The sequence below is a fragment of the Myotis myotis genome, unplaced genomic scaffold (assembly GCF_014108235.1).
Source record: "Myotis myotis isolate mMyoMyo1 unplaced genomic scaffold, mMyoMyo1.p scaffold_m19_p_1, whole genome shotgun sequence".
In the NCBI taxonomy this organism is placed as follows: Eukaryota; Metazoa; Chordata; class Mammalia; order Chiroptera; family Vespertilionidae; genus Myotis; species Myotis myotis.
Genome location: NW_023416313.1, coordinates 784,474 through 803,264, shown reverse-complemented (window position 1 = coordinate 803,264; position 18,791 = coordinate 784,474). Strand labels below are relative to the sequence as shown.

The 18,791-nt window shown below is 62.1% G+C and overlaps 1 protein-coding gene across 2 annotated transcripts in view; it reads right to left on the bottom strand.

Annotated features, from left to right (window-relative positions):
* Positions 1–18,791, bottom strand: part of NSD2 (nuclear receptor binding SET domain protein 2) — a 32,332-nt gene that overhangs the window by 10,542 nt on the left and 2,999 nt on the right. For both annotated transcript variants that reach the window (XM_036326792.1, XM_036326801.1), the window contains exons 3-8: positions 16,538–16,704; positions 15,577–16,059; positions 12,390–12,534; positions 10,743–10,861; positions 9,153–9,234; positions 8,111–8,235 (exon numbers count right to left, since the gene is read on the bottom strand). In XM_036326792.1, the coding sequence (XP_036182685.1) occupies positions 8,111–8,235; positions 9,153–9,234; positions 10,743–10,861; positions 12,390–12,534; positions 15,577–16,059; positions 16,538–16,704 (1,121 nt within the window). The remainder of the gene's footprint in view (positions 1–8,110; positions 8,236–9,152; positions 9,235–10,742; positions 10,862–12,389; positions 12,535–15,576; positions 16,060–16,537; positions 16,705–18,791) is intronic.

The window sequence follows — 18,791 nt, the reverse complement described above, 5'->3', positions numbered from 1 at the left end:
TAAAAGGAACATCAGTGCCAGTGAGTTTCTGAAAGAGCCAACGTGCCGGCAGAATGCGAGCCTTCCCTCCGCAAGCCGCTTGGCTACACCGAGCGAGGCTCCGTGTCAGTCCCTGCGTGTCCTCCTCCCTCGCGAGGCCGGGAGCTGCCTGTCAGCCGTGGGGCCGGGTGACGGCCTGGAGGCGGGGCAGCTCCAGCCGTCTCCTCCTCGGGGCTTCCCTCCCCTGCCTCTGACTCAGCATCCCCTCCCTGACCAGCAAGACTGTGTCTTTAAATAGAAACAGTAAAACTCTCATTAGGAAACTCTCCCATTAGCAACTGGAGACTTTCTTAAATTCAGTTCTCAACTGAACATCAGATAAATACATCTCACGTCCAATAAATGTTGAGAAGTGAATTTTCAACTGAGCAAACCTATGAACTGCACTTCCTGCCCCCAGGAGCCACGGGCACGGATGTGTCCCCGGTTGCTGTCCACCTGTGGACAGAGTGAGGAAGGGGAAGAGGCCACATTGAAAAACTCGCAGAAACGAGTGCACAGCCCACAGACAACGCCCTGCTCTGCAGCCTCATCGACGACCTTTGTCTAGAGCAGCCGTGGGCAAACTACGGCCCGTTTGAAATGAATAAAACTAAAAAAAAAAAAGACCGTACCCTTTTATGTAATGATGTTTACTTTGAATTTATATTAGTTCACACAAACACTCCATCCATGCTTTTGTTCCGGCCCTCCGGTCCAGGTTAAGAACCCATTGTGGCCCTCGAGTCAAAAAGTTTGCCCACCCCTGGGCTAGAGTCTAGGGCAGTGATGGCGAACCTTTTGAGCTCGGCGTGTCAGCATCTTGAAAAACCCTAACTTAACTCTGGTGCCATGTCACACACAGACATTTTTCGGTATTTGCAACCATAGTAAAACAAAGACTTATATTTTTGATATTTATTTTATATATTTAAATGCCATGTAACAAAGAAAAATCAACCAAAAGAATGAGTTCGCGGGTCACCTCTGACAGCGTGTCACAGGTTCGCCATCGCTGTCTAGACGGACGTTCCTGTGAGCACACCCATTTGGCGTGAGGGCCGGCTCTCAGGGGGACCCAGCAGGTGGCGTGGGCGGGTGAAGGGTGTGTGGCCACTGTCCAGCCTCAACACGCTCGTGTCTGACACCCCATCACTCGGTCCTAAGAGGAAGGGACCTTTTAACCGGTTTCCTCGTGTTTTCCAGGAGGACGGAAGCAGCAGCAGGCGAATGACACGTAATTCCGGTCGGTCCTATGGCTGCCTGGAGGGAGGCGGGGCTCGCAGCCCTCCTGACCGCGCCCTCCTTCTCTAGCACCGACACCCCAAGAAGGCAGCCTGCGGGGTGCTCTGAGCCACGCTCCACGCCACACGCCCTTCAGATACCGGTCCCCGCCGGGCTGGGCGCTGGAGACCGAAGCGCAGGGCTGGCGGCCGGGGCAGCGCCACACGGGAGGGGGCTGCCCGACAGCCACTAGGCCCAGCGGGGCCTTCGGGGGCCTCCCCGCCCCCCGCGTCCCCCTCAGCGTGGCTGGAAGGAAAAGGCAAGGAGAGAAAGACAGAAGACACAGACCAGTCCTGGCAGAAGAAGAGCAGCACCGTTTATTTCTGGTTACAGAGAAGGGAGCCGTTTCCACGTGGAGGCTCCCAGGGACAGCGTGTGGAGGAGGAACACGGGATGCACATTCAGGGGGGAGTGTCGGACACACAGAGGCTGTGTCCGGGGGGGCTAAGGTGCACACAGAACACAGGCCCGGCATCACAGTCCATGCAGCCCACCGCCCGCCCCTCCGGCACGCAGCCCGGCACAGCTCCGTCGGGGCCCAGCCCAGCGGCCCCTCACTCCAGCCGGGGCAGGGGCCATGTTTGTGACAGCGACATGCCCTGTCTGGGCCCAACAGTCCTAGCCCCAGCCCGCACACCTGCCTCTACCCCACACCCAGGAGGACGCATGCGGAACGGACCTGGCGGGGCTGACCAGACGGCCAGCCCGACCCCCGCACTCGCCGGAGCAGCCCCTCTGCTCGCCTGCGGGCCTGAGAAATGCGCTCCTGCACGTGGACGCAGCCTCCACGCAGACAGGTCTCAGGTGACACCTCGCCCACGCTGTGACCTGGCGACCGTGTGCGAACCCGCTCCCGGGAGCCGTGCAGTGTGTGGGGGACGCTCAGACCAGGCAGGTCCCCCGCCGGTCCGGCCTGGAGAGCAGCTCCCGGCCCCGCACAGGGCGTCACGCAGGGTGAGCCGTGACTGACAGCAAACGCCTTCACGGCTGGTACCACGGCGCTTCGGAAGCACCAGTGCCGGCTCCACACGGACTTTTCGTGAGCCTGTTCCGCTGTCACTCGGCGCGGGGCCGACAGGTGACAGGACCTGGCTCAGCAGGTTTGGTCCATGTCAAGGCAGAGACCGGTCTCACGGCCACAGCGAGGCCAGTGAACACAGCGACCTTCAGCAAACCCTTCGTCACCCTGGGCCACCGTGCCCGCCGTTCCCATCCGAGCAGCCTTGAGGCCTCGCAGACGGGAACCCTCTCGGCTGCTGGCCGCCAGGGCGGGGTCGAGTCACACCCTGTGCCGTGGTCCCGGCAGAGGCTATGTGGCCCCAGCCCCGGGGCGTGGCGAGAGCCACGGGGAGGCCTGGCCACAGAGCCAGGGCCAGCCCTTGTCACAGACAACACAAGTCTCTAGAGTTTCCTACCAGCCCCACGTGCCCTCAGCAGGCGTGGGCCAGCGAGGGGCCCGGAGAACAGGAACAGAGCCCGCCTCCGGCCCGTCAGCACGTGCAGGGAGCCAGCCCCGCGGCAGGGCAGGGCGGGCCACCCCCATCTCAGCCTCGATAGTCAGCTCGCCTCACAACACATGCTGGCAACGGACACGCAGTCACCCAACAACTAGACACGGGCCAGAGAGCCCACGTGTGCGGGCCCAACACGGCACCACCGAGGGGCAAGGTGCCCCAGAGGCCGGCCGCCAGCTCTCAGCCTGCCCCCGAGCTCCCAGGAGGCCGGACCCTGCGCACCAGGGACAAGCCCACGTCCCACCCAGGCGAGCGCTAGGGTTCTAGCTACAGCAGCAACACTGCGCATCAGAACCAGCTTCACTGGCCCAAACCCCACACGGAGCGGACCTGGCACTTTAAAAACACAACTGAGAGCCGGCGGCGGGGTCCGGAGCCGGGGAGAAACCTCCCGGTCAGAGTGACGTCTCCACCCCGGCTGCTTTTCCCGGCACCGCGTGCTGACTGCACGGCCAGAGGCGCCCGGTGCCGGTGGGAAGGCTCACCTGCCAGAACCACCTGGAGAACGAGGGGCCGTGCCTCAGACGCGCGTGAAGTCAGGAACCACACGAGTAAGAAGGCCGCCAACTTGCCAGAGCTCCCGCCTTCCCGTTTCCCACTGCCCTGTCAGACGGGCGATCGAGGGACGTCACCCAGGACGCGGCTCCACCTTCACCCGACGGGGCCGTGAGTGGGGCCGTCCCTCACGTACACACGCTGACGCTACCACTGACCACCGCAGCACAGCCGAGCGCCGGCCACGGGGCCCAGCACCTGCCTCACACAGGCCGTCTTGGGTTGGAGCTATGCGCTAACCTGGTCTTCTCTTCTCAGGCCGTTTCCACGACAGACGCAGTAGGTGTGAGCTGCCCCATGAGGACCTGTTGGCTCTGCCTTGCCCTCAAGCCTGGCCGTTCTCACTGCTTTTGGTCACCGATCTTGGGGAGCGGGCCAGGGCCAGAGGCCGAGGTGCATCCCGCCTGGTCCTGCTGCCTGCAGGGCTTTCTCCCCCTTCTCTGCGCTCAGCTGCTGCTTCAGCCTCTGGAACCCGACACCTGAGCACCCTTGGCTTCTGGAAGCATCCTCTCAACCCTGGCTCTTTCCCGTTGGGAGGAGTGGCCGTGACAGACAGGACGCCCCCCACAGAGCACAGAGCACCCGGCGCCTGCACCTCAATCCAGCTGCAGACTGGCCGCCCGCTGTCACCTCGGAGCAAGGCCCTCGGGACACAGGCACGTGGGCACCACCACCACCAACCGCTGCCCCCGCACTCGGTGCCGTCAGAGCCGACCTCCGTGCCAGGACGGGGTGCTGCCCGCAGGGGCGGGGCGATGCGAGGGGCGGGGCACTGCATGCAGGGGTGGGGATGGTGCGCCCAGGGGCAGGGCCTGTGCCCTCAGAGCGGCTGCCTCAGACCCTGGCTGAGGCCTCCGGCCTGAATCCACCCACTCAGCACACAGGTGGCATAGCTAGATGACCCTGTGCGGACGCTGTGGTGCATCCTGACAGCAGGCAGCTCAGCCGCTGGGGTGATGGCCACCAGGGGAGCCCGTGCCCCTAAGCTCAGGGCAGAGCCCCGCTCCCCCCACTGGAGCCACCAGGCCTCACAGGGCGTCCCTCAGCGAGGCCACCCTCGCGCTGGCTGGGACAGCTCTGCCCGGGGAGGTGACTCCGCCTGCCCACTCACCTCCCAGGTCCCAGGGGACACCCCATCCGCGTCCCCACGCGCCCACGTCCTCGGCTGAGGCTGGCAGTGCTGGTCCCTTCTCCAGGACACGCAGAGAGCACGGTCACTGGCTGGCCGCTGGCTCGCCCATCGGAATCCACCAGGCCACGATTCGAGTCTTGTATCTCCGTGATGGTTTCCGAACTAGGGCCATCTGAACACCACCAGTTTCTGACACTGTGAACTCAGTGGCTAACTTCCTGGGGAGCACACGTAACTGCTGGGCTCTTCATGGCCTTGAGGAGGCACAGCTCAGGTCACCTGGAGGCCGTGGCCCTGCGTCCAAGCAGAGCCGCCGCCGCCCTTGCTGCCGCCGCCCCGGACTCTGACGTGGCCCCAGGAGCCCGGCTCGCCGGGTCTCGGTTCAGTCTGTCCCGCGTGCAGGATGCAGCCCAGAGAGCGCTCTCCACGCCCACACAGCGTTTACACGCGGGGCGGGGTAAGGACGGGATGGTGGGAACTGTGTCATTTTATTGTTATAACCACATTGTCACAGCGAACCACTGCGTCCTTGCGAGGAGCCAGGCACCCAAGGGCTCTGCATGCATGACAATAAATCATGGCTCAGTGCATATAAGCACAACCAATGGACACAAGCCACTGGGGGGTAGGGGAGGCCAGGGGAATGTCAAGGGGGAGGGGAAGGAGACATATGTAATACTCTCTGTAATACTTTCAGCAATAAAATAAAATAAAAGAAGATTTTGAAGCTATGCCCCCCCCCCCCCCCCACCAAAAATAACAATGGCTCAGGACACACACGTGGTCAGAAAACTCCACGAGGCCTAACAGGCTACGGAGGCGTCTACGGCAAACAGCGCGTGCTGCTGGACCGTGAGAACACGGAGGTCCTGCCCTCGCCATGTGGGCATGTGACCCTGGGGAGAGCTGTTCAATGCTGCAAACTTCCTTCCTGTAAACTTACTCTGTGTAGTGTCATCGTAAAGCTATTCAGTAAAAAGAATCAAAACCTTCCCGCCGTGTACGCTGGAAACGCTGTGTCCACAGCAGCGACTGCACGTGGCTGGCGAGGGTGCGGCTGGCGAGGGCGCCGCTCAGCGTGCTGTCTGCGGTTCCCGGAGGCTCCGGTGTCAGTGTTGGTCAGTAAAAACCCAGGAAGTATGAGCTGCAGGACATGACCGAACCTGTGTGTCCCTGTCACAGGCCCCGGACACCTGGCTGAGGGCAGCCTTCCAGCCTGGCCCTGCAGTGACCGCTGGGCTGCAGATGTGCTTGTCGTGGGGTAAATGTGACTGGGTCAATGCCTCGAACAGTATCTTCCTCGGTCTTAAAACGTGCTGTCTCCTTCCTTGTATGTGTTTATTAACATCAGCATAAGCAGCCTGCCTTCACCCTCCACCCCGCCCCGCCGGCGCCCTGGACACGGCGCCGGGTCAGGGGCAGCACAGGGCAGCGGAGTCAGTCCAACTTGACGGGTGTGGGCTCCCACAGAAGCTGTCACCAGTGAAGGCGGAAACAGTAAGAATTTGCTCTACTGAGGGAACAAGAAACGCAGTTACAGCACGGGACTCCCACCCACTCTGAGGCTGCCATGCAAGGGTCCCCTCCGTCCGGTCTCGCTGGGCGTCGGGGGCTGTGTGGGAACCACGCTTGTGTACACTTTTGTGGCCGCACACGCCCTTCTGAGGGACTGAAATGTAACATGACCTGGAACGTCTCGAAACACCAACCCTCTTTGGTCCCTTACTTGGTCGAGGGTGAGGGAAAGGGCCGGGGGCCCGAAGAGGGCCGGCCTGCAGCCCAGCACGGGGCCCGGTTCGGCTCCCACCAGGGCGCCCGGCGGTCTGCGGGGGACGCCGCTGCCTCACATGCTGCAGGCACTCAGCGTGGCACATGCTGGGGTGGGGCTGTGTGAGCTTCAGTGACAGGACGAACAGCCAGGCTCCTGTCCGCCTGCAGCGGTTCGGGGACACTATTGTTCTGTGACAGGAACTCTGAGGGAAGATCGGTGTCAGTCACACTGACCGATGGGAGGCCTATGATTTCCTTGTTCTACATGCGGAACAGAGGCAGACCTGGACCTCACCTCCAAAAGGCAGGGCGGGTGGGCGTCCCGCGACACAGGTGTATCTGACAGTCTATCCATTTCCGAAGTAAAAGAACTGATAGTCAACTACGTCCAACGATGAGAACGTGCTTCCCCAGTTCCTACGGACATCTAAGCCACCGGGCTGCAGCCCAGCCTGGGAGAATGAGCCTCGGACCGCCGGCTGGTCTAACGGCGCGTCCTCTGCACCCACCACGCCAGCCCCCCTCGTCCAGGCCAGGCCCAGGGCAGGGACACAGGCAAGGAAAGAGCCTCCGTGTCTGCCTCGCCTGTGCCCGACAGGAGCGCGAGGATGAGGTGCCAGGGAGAGCCCTGAAGCCCTTACCCAGGAGAGGCAAGCACAGGCCTGGGCCCTGGGCCTTGTTCGACTTCAGGCCCCTCTCCGTAACTCTAGGGCACAGAGTCGAACGTGGACAGGAAAGGGGAAAACTCTTGTACAGGACGAGCCTTCTCTCATCTCAACAGGCTCCTGGGGTTCGTGAGGAACTCTGCTGCCTCTTGGGGGTGCCAGGTGTAAGAAGGCCCAGCTTCCTGCACACAGCGCTGGCGACGAAGCCTGGTCCCGCCCACGGGGCAGCCAGTCACCACTCCGAGCAGTGGGAGCCAGAGGACCGGGCAGCGAGCTCAGGCCCCCTGCACCTCGGCAGCTGGAGGACGCCCCACACGTGGAAGGCCTGGCCTCGTCTATGGGAGGAAGCAACTGAGGCTGGCGGAGAGCCGAATGCCCGCCCGCCGGGGCCATGCCAGAGACAGCGCCGCCTTCCAACACAACAGGCTGAGGGTCTGCCCGCCCGGCCGCACTGCCCTGTCCGAAGGCTCGGGGCTCTCTCCTCACAACTCTGGGAACGGGCTCCTGTCTACCCCGAGAAAAGGAGAGCGACGGGGAACGAACGACGACGTGAAACCTGAACTGAGCTCCTTGGGCTTCTGTGAGTCCTGAATCCCAAACGTGCCCTGGACGAGCGCGTGGCGTTATCTGCCTGAGGCTGGCTCTGTTTTCCTCACGATGGCAAGACCAGTCTGCGATGCCGTCTACGCGCCACACGACAGCGATGGTCACGCCTCACATACTCTGCAAGCCCAGAGAACAGGCGCCACTCCACCTCGATGCTCAACTATTGACGAATATGCCACCATCGAAAGGACCAGAGAGCCACAGACACTGAGCCACGGCCCCGAGCCTGGGTCCAGAAGCCACGGGAGTCGGAAGAGGTGTCCCAGCCTTGTCGGGACGCGTGCCCAGTGACCACATCAGCTCAGCTGACGTCATGTCAGGACAAAGCAGCCTCCTTTCACACAAGCACAGAGATTTCGGGAATTCAATGCATCGGCCCTACCGCACGACCACATGCGTTCATACAGACGCCGCGTGCGCTCAAGCAGGCAAAGAGCGGCTTCTTCCCACTCCGTGGCTCCGACGCGTCCAGAGCGCCTCCGCCTCACCCACAGCGTGGAGGCACCACCGGAGCCGATCGAGCCTGGCCCGGCTCAGGAAAGGGCCTTCGTGGGAATGTGTTTTACCTCGTTCTCAGTTAAGGAGGCAGAGGGAGATGAGCTCTTGCTAAAGGCGAGTGCAGAGGGCGTGGCTGCCGATGTCCGGTTCCGCTTCTTCAGCGGTTTGCACGCATCAGACAGGTGTTTTGTTGCTGCAAAGTAATTTGAGCCCATGAAGTAAAGCCTGAACGTTAACCCCAGTCCTTCCGACTGAGAATTGGAGCTGGAAGCTGCCTGTTGTAAATGGCCAGACAAGCTCTGGCCGGTGTGGCTCAAAGGTTAGAGCGTCGGCCTGTGGACTAACGGGTCTCGGGCTCAATTCTGGTCAAGGGCGCGTACCGGGGTGGCAGGCTCCTCCCCAGTGCCAGGCCAGGGCGTGTACCAGAGGCAACCAATCTATGTCTCTCTCTCCCCACCTCCCTGCCACTCTCTCTAAAAACCAATGGAAAAATATCCAAATAAAAAATAAACGAACAGACAAGCCTGGCCGTGTAGCTCAGTTGGCTGCAGACTCCATCCCGTCAGGGCACGGGCAAGAATCACCCAGTGAACGCATGAACAGGTGGAACAACAAATCGCTCTCTTTCTTCCTCAAATCAATCAATCAATCAAAAATTTATTTAAATAAACAAACCACCAGACAGACCACCCAGAGAAGCCGTCAGGAGGCCTAATGTGTCTGCCCGGCACTGTCCTGACAGTTACTTTTCACAAACGTTTCAGTTCGTTTCGAGGCCCGATGCCGGGCACACGCTGGAGTGGGGAGCTGACAGCGGCCAGCACGGAGGGAGCCCGCTGGCCTGGTGGGGCCCCTTCTCCAGCAGCTTTATTCTGAGAACAACACAGCCGCGCAGAGGCCACAGGAGTGGCTTCCAGAGACCTGAGTCGCTGAACACTGACCACTAAGAGGGTCTGCTCTTCGCGTGCATGAGCCGTCCTGGCACCGGTCCAGCCTGACTGTGGCTCTGACCCCTGAAGGCTCCGGTCCCTCCCCAGCCCAGCCCCACGCCACCCACCAGGACAGAGGCAGGCCTGTCTCCACCCACCCCCGTCTCCCAGGCCCACTTACCTGCCTGGCTCTTCAGGGAGGACAGGGCCTCTGCGGCCTTGCAGGATGCTGTGCGGGGTGTTTTGTCTGCAATGGTCTCTCTCTGTTATTAAAAACAAAAACAAAAAGGAATAAAGGAAAAGAAGGAAAAGGAAAGAATCTCCTACGTGAACCAGCGGAGGTTGCTGCAAGATGGTGAGACCCAACTTCCTCCTGGGAAGCGCCCGGCAGGTCACCAGCAGCCCAGCTCCACGTTCGCACACACGGGGGGCTCCGCCGGGCGCCAGGGCGTGGGGAGTGGACAGGACCCTCTCCAGGCTGCCCAGCCCCTCAAGTGGCACCAGGCTGTCAGTGCCAAGCTCCCCCCAGCTCGTCCTCTGGAGGATGTCACTCGCAGACAAACCTCACGCTCACATACAAGCACATCTCATAGCGGAGCATGTGGCGCAAACCCAGCAGGCACCGCGAGCCTTCTGTCCAGCCCTCAGGAGGAGGCACGGCACTGAACCACCGTGCGGGGCGCTGTGGCCGAGGCCTCCGGGCCACCCGCACTGCACCGCGCCCCCCGCCCAGCAGGGCAGACGCGCCCCGCCCGTCACACGCGGTTTCCTGGGCGGCGCGCTCTAAGACGAGTCTACCCAGCCACTCAGTGCGAGTTCTGGGACTTCCATGTCAGGGCCGCTTCCTGGCAAGTCACGTATACGAATAGCTCAAAGCACCGTGTCAGGCTGCTGGCAGTGCCAGGGCACGGAGCGAGCCTCTGCCTCTCGCTGCAGGAACCGCCCGGGGGCCCGAGCACGGCAGGGCCACCCCCCAGAGCTGCCAAGACGGCTTCATAGAAACGACGTGCAGCGGTGCCAACTGTGCACACGTCAGCCACGTGTGTGACCGTGACTTTCTGTCTGTGGACAGAGCAGAAGGAACAGAGCGACTTCCTGATGCCACCCACGGGCTGCTGCTCGCCGTCCCGCAATGAGCACCGCAGGCGGCACTGGCCACGCTTCCTGGGCCACGCGGACAGGCCGGCGCCCCCCTCCACAGGCAGCTGGCCTGGGCGGGAGCGTGAGGTGCGGGCCTGCCCCCCTCCACAGGCAGCTGGCCTGGGCGGGAGCGTGAGGTGCGGGCCTGCCCCCCTCCACAGGCAGCTGGCCTGGGCGGGAGCGTGAGGTGCGGGCCTCGGCCTCTGCACCCGGCGGCGCAGCACCGCGGGGCCCGCACAGACACCCCAGCTCTTGACGCTCAGTGAGCTCACCAGCCGCTCAGGGACTGTGCGGCCGCCCACCTGTCGCTGAAGCAGACCCCGCGTCTCCGGAGGCTGAGCTGTGACATCGCCGTCAGCTAGCCCCAGAGACGGGGTCACGTTTCCGTGGACCCATGGGCGCCACACCAAGTGCCGCTCAGAGGGTCGCGGGCTTTTCTCTGGCAGCTGGTATCGGGCTGGTGCTCCGGCCCCTGGCAGGTCAGAGCTGCTCTAGGCAGCGGCCTCCGCCCAGGTGCCAGGAGAGAAGCTCGCCGACTCCCCCACAGCAGCCCACGGGGTGGGGAGGACAAGGTGCCAGGGGTCGGGGGCACACAGCACGGGGTCCAGTGCCAGGCAAACCTGGAAATTACCTTCCGAAGACCCTGCTTGTCCGTCCTGAGTCTTTTCCTGGGCGCCTCTTCAAGCTCAGCATCCCCTGTAGGGTCCCGAGTCCTCTTCGGGGGGGTTCTTTTTCTCCCATAGAGGTTACCTAGGAATGGGGACGGGAACTTACATGAAAAAGGCGGCACAGCCTGGCCAGCGTGGCTCAGTAATTGAGCACTGACCTATGAACCGGGAGGTCATAGTTCAATTCCCGGTCAGGGCACAGGCCCGGGTTACGGGCTTGATCCCCAGCAGGGGGCGTGCAGGAGGTGGCCAATCCACGATTCTCTCTCCCTCTCCCTTCCTCTCTGAAATCAGTAAAAAGGTACCGAAACCCAAATAAAAGAAAAAACCGCTGCACAGCGGCACTGAGCTCCACCGGGCACGGGGGTGCAAACCCAGCCGTCCTGCCCCAGGGCCGCAGGTCCAGATCCAACCTCTGCGCTTGGTGGCCTGCCAGGGACTGTTTCCGGTAACACCAACTTCTGAAGACCCTCATCTAACCCAGGATTATTAGATTGGCATTCGCTACAATTACATTTTAACGAACGACAGCATTAAATTGAAGTGTACGTGTGCGTGCACAGAAGCCTAACCACTGGGCACAGACGCCAGGGGGTGAGGGCACGAGGGGGGTGAGGGGGGGCAATGGGAGCATAAGGACACATGTAACACCTTAATCAATAAGGAACTAAATGAAAACTTAAACATAATCCAGTATTCTTAACCCTTCACTTACTAACAGTGAGACAGTGGAATTTAAGTTGAACTTTAAAACCCTACAACTTGCTACGTTTTATCTATTTCCGTAAAGAGGCAGCTCCGTGTGCACCTGCAAGTTCAGGGCTGCCTGCGCTCCACACCGAGGTCCACAGGGGCTCCCAGGGCTCCCTCCCACCCAGACCTCGGGGCCCAGAGGAGAGGCCGGCTCTGGAGGGACACTAGTGTGGACCACAAACCCGGCCTTCCCCTTCGCACGGCCACTTCAGACGTTCAGGGTTCATGCCTGGACTCGTCTGACGCCCCCTGGGAGCACAGTGTCACCCTCGAACCTGACTCCCGGTGGCACAGAGCACTGTGCCAGGGCCGAGACGAGCCCGGCCTCACGCCGGTCAGGCCCAGCCTGCCGAGCCGCCTCGTGGAGCCCACTCCAGGCCACAGCCCCCAGCTGCTCACGGCCACCCCAGGAAGAGCCTGCGGAGCAGTGGGCGGGGCATCTGCTCAGCCCCGCAGGCGAGACCAGCTCCGTTCAAGCTGCCCGTCAGCAGGTGTTCGCGAGGCCACAGACACCTGCCTTGGCAGCCAACTGGACACCTCTCCTCTCCTCTCCTGCTGCCGAAAGCAAAGGAGCAGCTGTCTGTTTTCTAGCCTGAGGCTGAGGAGGAACCAGGACCCCCCAGGCCAGGTCAGCCACGTCACCGTCCTGGCCTGTGAGCTCTCCACTCGGGCAGAAGCACGAGGGCCCGCAGGCTGCTCTCAGGACACGGAGGGAGGCCACACGGACGGCAGCGGTGCCTGAGTGACCACACACCCTGGTGGCCAGGCCAGCACAGCACGTGGGTCAGAGCTGAGGAGGGGGCCGCCCTGCAGTCCCCAGAGTGGCCACACTGCACACACCACATCTAAGCGCTTACCAGAGTCTTCCTCGGAGGGGGACGCTGCCCGGACGGCAAACTTGGTGTTGTAGCGGGCCTTCTGCTTCTCGCTCAGCATGTTCCACTGTGACCCCAGCAGCTCTTCGATCTCCTCCCTGGAGGCGTCGGGGTGCTCAGCCCTCACCTGTGAGCAGAGGGAGGGTGTGGTGAGGAGGCCGTGCCCCGAACACCCACTGGGCTGTGCTCTGGGCCCCAGAGAAGGAGCAGGCGCCTGCATGCCCTGCGGAAGCCTGCTCACCGCGGCCGCCGCTGGCACTCACACCTGAAAGCGAGGCTGGAGCAGAGGTTCGACTGTGAGGCAAACAGGGCGATACATGGTAAGAGAAAATGTACTTTTCCAGTGTCATTAAGTTGTTAGGAAGCTACAGTTTTCTAGGTACGTTCAAAGATCAGTTATAGGAAAAGCTCCATGGATACGCGACCCTGGAGCAGGGAGTGAGGTCTGGGCCCGGAGCACCCAGGGCACCTTCAGGGACCCGCTCTGGACAGACGGCGTGAGGGTGGGTGCTGAGGGCGCCCCTCAGCCCCGTCCACCCCAGCGCAGGCAGCACCGATGTCCCGCCCGGCCGGCACCCCACCACTCGGGCGGCACCCAGACGCAGCCCTCAGCCCCAGGCCTGCCAGCCAGGCCCTGGTTTCTCGAGGTCCCGAGGACTCCCGGCGACCTCCACCCAGCACCCGGGGGCTGGCCTTGGCTGCTCGCTGATAACCGAGTCTCACCATCTAGAAGGCGCAAGTCCCCTCAAGACCAGTTCAGCCTGGGGCCTGCACCAGCTGGTAGAAGGTTCCCCTGGGTTTCTCGTGGGCATTGAGCTTGAGAGCCAGCGACAGCAGGGGAGCAGAGGTCAACAAATTCTGACCCTCAGGCCAAACTGGCCAACAGCTGTTGCCGGTGCCTATGGACTAAGAACGCGTTTCACTGCCTTGGATGGTACAGGAAACACTGCAGGGAATTCGAGGGCACAGCTGGCGACCGCCTCAGAGACGGCGCTGCCCGAGGCCCTTTCGACCAGCGCAGAGCACGGGCGACTCCCAGGAACCAGCCTGGCTGGAGGGGCTGCTCGGGCAGTTCTGTGAACAGGCAAGTGGAGGGGTGTCCCCACCCCCGTGACAGGGGGCAGTGACCAGGCACCACCGTTAATGCCGGCCGCTCACTAGCACTGCCGAGACCTATCACCCCCCACACCTCACACCTGCCAGCCCACACTGGGAGCTCCGCCCCGATGCAAACCCCTCCTCCGCACACGGTCACCTCAGACAGCGTGTCCCCGCCCTGTGTGTCCTTCCTGGCCCTGGGGCACCCTGTGTGCTGGCGTCACGGGCCTCCTTCTGCAGCGTGGAGTGCACCCGCCTCCAGCGTCCTCATGTCCCTCTCGGCGGCGTCACCCTCACCCTGTGCTCCCAGCAGCCCTCAGCCAGCAGCACTGTGCCCTGCCTGCCGCCCACCCTGCGTGAGGGGTGAGTCAGCCGCCCTCCACACGTCAGCCTCCAGGGTCTCAGACCCTCACCAGCCAGAGTCCTCACGTGTGGTGCGCTCACCCACGGACCTGCAGCCCAAAATGGTCACCAAGCCTGACGGCAATGCCCTCGAATGAAATGACCAGAGCAGGGTTCCCAGCTGCTGAGCCAGACAAGACGCCCCAACCCCAGCCCTGCTCCCGAGTCAGCCAGGCGGGCCAGCTCCATGCGAGCACCCTCGTGTCCACCCGCTGCCTCTGCCAGGGGTCAGCAACCGGTCTCCTGGCTCCTCCTGGCCCTCAGCTGGGGACACGCCAGGGAAAGATCCTGCCTCAGCTCCGCCGCCCACGGTCCCTGACCTGGCAACACCTGCCTCCCCGTCCGTCCCTCCCAGCCCTCTGCACCCGCTACACGACGGTCCCGGCAGGCAGGGGCATAGCGCTGCCTCCCTCCTCCACCAGCGCCTGCACTCCCTTCTGGGGCTCACCTGTCACCTGCCCACGTCTCACTCCTCAGAGTCCGCGGGGGACAGAGCACTCGCCTCCTCCTCACCTGGCCGAGGCCACGCCTCCCACTGGAGTCTACATTCCACAATAGGGCGGTGCCACGGTGACCTTTCTGCCCACACACAGTGAGGGTCGGGTCCCAGCTCTACTCCCTGTCTGTGCCGTGTGTCCGGCGCAGGAGCGACCTCACGCAGGCCCCTGGCCTGCGGCCGCGGCTGCAGGACGGAGGACTCACGCAACCTCCAGGCCGCTGTGAGAATGCGCACCGCCATGCACCGGCCACCCCGCAGCCTCGTTAGTGGCTGCCTCTATCTTCGTCATAAAGCACCTCAGGCACACGGGCAGCACGGAACCCACACTCGCCATCCCGGCTGAGGACGCCGGGACCAGCAGGGACACGGCAGAGGCACCCGCCTGACCCCAGAGCCGTGCCTCCCACGGAGCAGCCCGAGGTGCAGGGAGAAGTCGCCAGCTGCAGGGCACAGGCCTCCCTCAGGCCCTGCGGGCAGCACCTGGTCAGGCCCAAGGGGACACAGCCCCGGCCAGCAGCCTGACTGTGACCTCACGGAAGCCTGACGCGCGGCACCGAGAGACACGCAGGGTGTGCAGCTGCTGCTGCTACGTGACAACAGGCAGAGGGCACAGCCCCGCCACTCAGGCCGGGAGCACCAGGGCCAGGAGGAGAAAGGACCTTCCAAGTGCAAGCACTGAGTGAGCACTCCCCCTGACCCTGCAGCTCCGGGCACCTCCCTCCCAGGCCCGTCCCATGGTCCCTGCGACCAGCCCTGCACCGGCCCCGGCCCCGCCGCTGGGCTCCAGGGACACCACCAGGCCCTGAGCCCGGCGGTGGCTCCGGCGGTGGGTGCGTCCCACACACCGAGAGGTTGCGGGTTTGATTCTCTCACAGAAACAGGAGCTCAGCAGACGCGGAGGTCGGGAGCACACGGGGTCTGTGACGCAGACCCCACCGGCGCAGCACAGCCCTGGAGATATGCCCCAGGGCCACGCTGAGCGTGAGGCCAAGTTCTAGCACAGGGCAGCCCACGAGAGCCACAGCCACTGCCCTGCACCTGCTCGCCCGCAGGACACGTTCCTATCAAGGGGTTGCCTGTCAGTCTGAACCTGCACAGGGCTGGGGGCCCTGGAAACGCTGAGAAGCAGGTGCTCCCGCACACGCACACGCACATGCACACGGCACCCACCTCGTCCCGGTGCCTCTGGCAGAAAACCAGGAACTGGGATGCGGCGTCACCCTTCCTGCTGCGCAGCGCGGAGGCCGCGGCCTTCCTCCTCCTGGGCGGAGACCCCGGGCCTCTCGGGGAGCCGGGCTCAGCCACCTTCGGAGGAGCCACCGTCCCCGTCCCAGGGCCACCGTCCTGGCTCTCGGGAGCGCGCCCCAGCCGGGCTCTCCGCCCTCTCTTGCCAGGGCCGCCCTCTTCTCTCCGGGACCCGGGGTCCCCAGCGGCTCCTCCGGGGACCCCTGCGGGCGCCAGCGCAGCCCCGGGCACCTCCACAGCCAGGCCTGCCTCCCGGGCCGCGTGCGGGTTCAGGTGCAGCTGGCCGTCCACGTACAGGAAGGTGAACTTGGCTCTCCGCTCCTCGACCGGCATGGCGGCTGCGGCGGCTGCTTGCAGGAGGCCCGTCTCCCACTGTGCCCTCAATTTCCCTGAAATGGGTTTCAGCAGCTGAAAAGAAAAACACAAGACACTCTAAGTTTCACTATAAAAACATAAAAATAGCCCACTTTAGAGGATGCTTTCACAATTTCAGATAAATTTAGAAATAAAAATTATAAAAACCAATTAACTTGAAGGGTTTACAGAGTTCAGCTCCATATAACAACTGCTTCTTTACGTTAGAAATGAATTTTAATCACATTTCACTAATGTGAACACACACAGATGCACACGTTATATATGATATTACGTATTTACAGATCCATAAAGGAAAATACAAATTACAGAAGAAATGATCTCTGGGAGTCACCAATGAGTAAAAGGAACATGTGATGCTTGGAAACATCCAAGCATTCTCGGGCAACAGTGAGCAGCGACAGACACAGGAGCCGTCACACCCTCTCAAGCCACTGCAAGTGCAACACCAGACCCAGGCGAAGTGCGGGCACCCAGCTCGGGTCTGCGCCGGCCCTGGGGGCACCGTCACCTTGACTTTCTCCGCCTTCGTGGGCGCCTGCCTGGCACTCTCCTGGCACAGCTCCTCAAACTGCCCTTCTCCTTCGAAAGCCGCCAGGCTCTTCTCGAATATCCACGCCCTCTCGGGGGCATCGCCGAAGAACTGGACGTGATACTGGCGCGCGCTCTTTCTCTGACCTGGGTTTTAAATGAAAGGTTGGGGCCCGAGGGCCGACAGTGGGACGTTAGGAAACCAGCCTGTTCCTGGCACTGGCCCAGAGCTGGCGTTGCCTGCAGGGCCCCTCACCCCCACTCCGCCAGGGAGGGACCCCGGGGAGGGTCCGAGGGGCCTGGTGAAAGAGCTGACTGTGACATCACCTTCACCTCCTCCCTTCTCAGATCCACTTTAAAAGATACCAAACGAACAAGAGAGCACATCCCAAAGGCCCTTCGACAGAGGGGACCAGACAGCCGGGAAGGGGAGCGGCTGGTGTCAGGCGGCCTGGGCACAAGGCCCAGCCCCACCACCTCCTACCAGCTGGCAGCCTTGCCAGCCACTCAGTCCAGAGCTCAGAGTGGGGAAAGGGCAGCCAGGAGGCCAGAGTGACCCCACGATATCCCAGGGGTGGCTCTCGGCAGACAGGAATGAGCCACATCCGACAGCACAGCCAGAGGGACCTGGGTGAGGAAGAGGCACCTGGTCCCACAACCCGAGAGAGGGGATGCCAGGCCTGTGCCCTGACTGGGAATTGAACTGTGACCTCCTGGCTCAGAATGGACCCTCAGCCACTGGCCACAGCAGCCCAGCCACGTGGACATGTGTATGCGTGTGCTTTCACTTTAAATCGGCTCAGACTCAAAACAGGCCAGTGACGTGTGTCTTCCTCCGTCACACTGTTTTGCTTTGTCAATCCTCACCCAGGATATTTTTCCATTGATGAGAGACACATCGATTGGTTACCCCCACGTGCACCCTCTCAGGGCCAGGGATTGAGCCGGCAACTGAGGTGCCCAGGATGCTTCAGTCCTCGGGCTGGTGCTCTACCCACTGAGCCAAACCGGCGCGGGCACACTTTGTTTTTGTAAATACTCACCGAGGACATGTTTTTATTGATTTGAGAGAAAGATCGGCATGAGAAACATCCATCAGTTGCCTCCCCACGCACCCTGACCAGGGATTGAACCCTCAACCTTTGGGTGCACGGACGCCACTCCTACCAACCGAGCCACCTGGCCAGGCTCCTCCCTGACCCTTCAGCGTTTGGAAGAACTTCCCGTGGCCGTGACGATGGGCACAGGTGTATGTCGGCACCGGCACAACGAGGAAACGCTGCTGCAATGTGTGCGAGGAAGTCGCATGAACTGACACGTTTTTAATCAACAGCTCCCGACACAGACTACGCTCCCCACGCCAGGCAGGAAAGCGGAGAGAAGTCCGTATGGGATCTTAAATTTGTAAAATAAATGTAACATTTTTTAAGTCCTTGTCTGCCTAGAAATTTGGTAACAATGTCACCCAATTATCTCCTATTTAAACGGGTCTCTCTCACCCACATGAAACCTACTTGAGCCCAAGCTGAGAGGTCAAGTCTGGTTTCATTTCACCACATGATTCACCAGGTGTCCTGCCACTGATCATGAGGCACCTTCCTTTCTGGGCCAGTTTCTGAAAGTCACCAACCATGGCTGTTGGTCAACACCTGTCACTGCCTCCCCAACCCACACCTGCGAAGAGAGCCGGGACCCCCTGGGCCCAGGTACCTACTGGCACTTGGTGCCTTTCCTCCATCACGGCCTGACCCCCTGGGCTGGCCTGAGCCCATCTTCCTCCAGCACCGGGAGCCTCCAAATTGACAGCAGCCATTCACGTGCACAAGCCGCCTCGAGCGGAGGGGCGGGGAGGGAGGGAAGCCCCCGCAGGCAGACAGCCAGGCGCCCGCAGAAGCAAGGCCAGCGCCCAGGACGGGCAGCCAGACGCCCATGGAGAACCCGGGTCTCCCAGCCAGGCTCCGAGGGCACCAGCCCGGGCAGGTCAGGCAGAAACTGACCAAACTGCGGGTAGAAAAGCACCCCACTGTCCGTGTCAGTGACAGCGCCACACATCTCAGCAGCTGGTAACAGGCAAAGATAAAGCCAGGACGGAAAGCTCGCACCAAACAGCCCAAGACTGCTGAGCTCAGGAGTCAGACAGCGAAGGTCTCACTCCATAAAGCAGAAAAAGTGGTGACAGAATCTCCACCACAGGAAACACCCGATTCCAGACGCTTTCTAAGAGAAGATGGTGA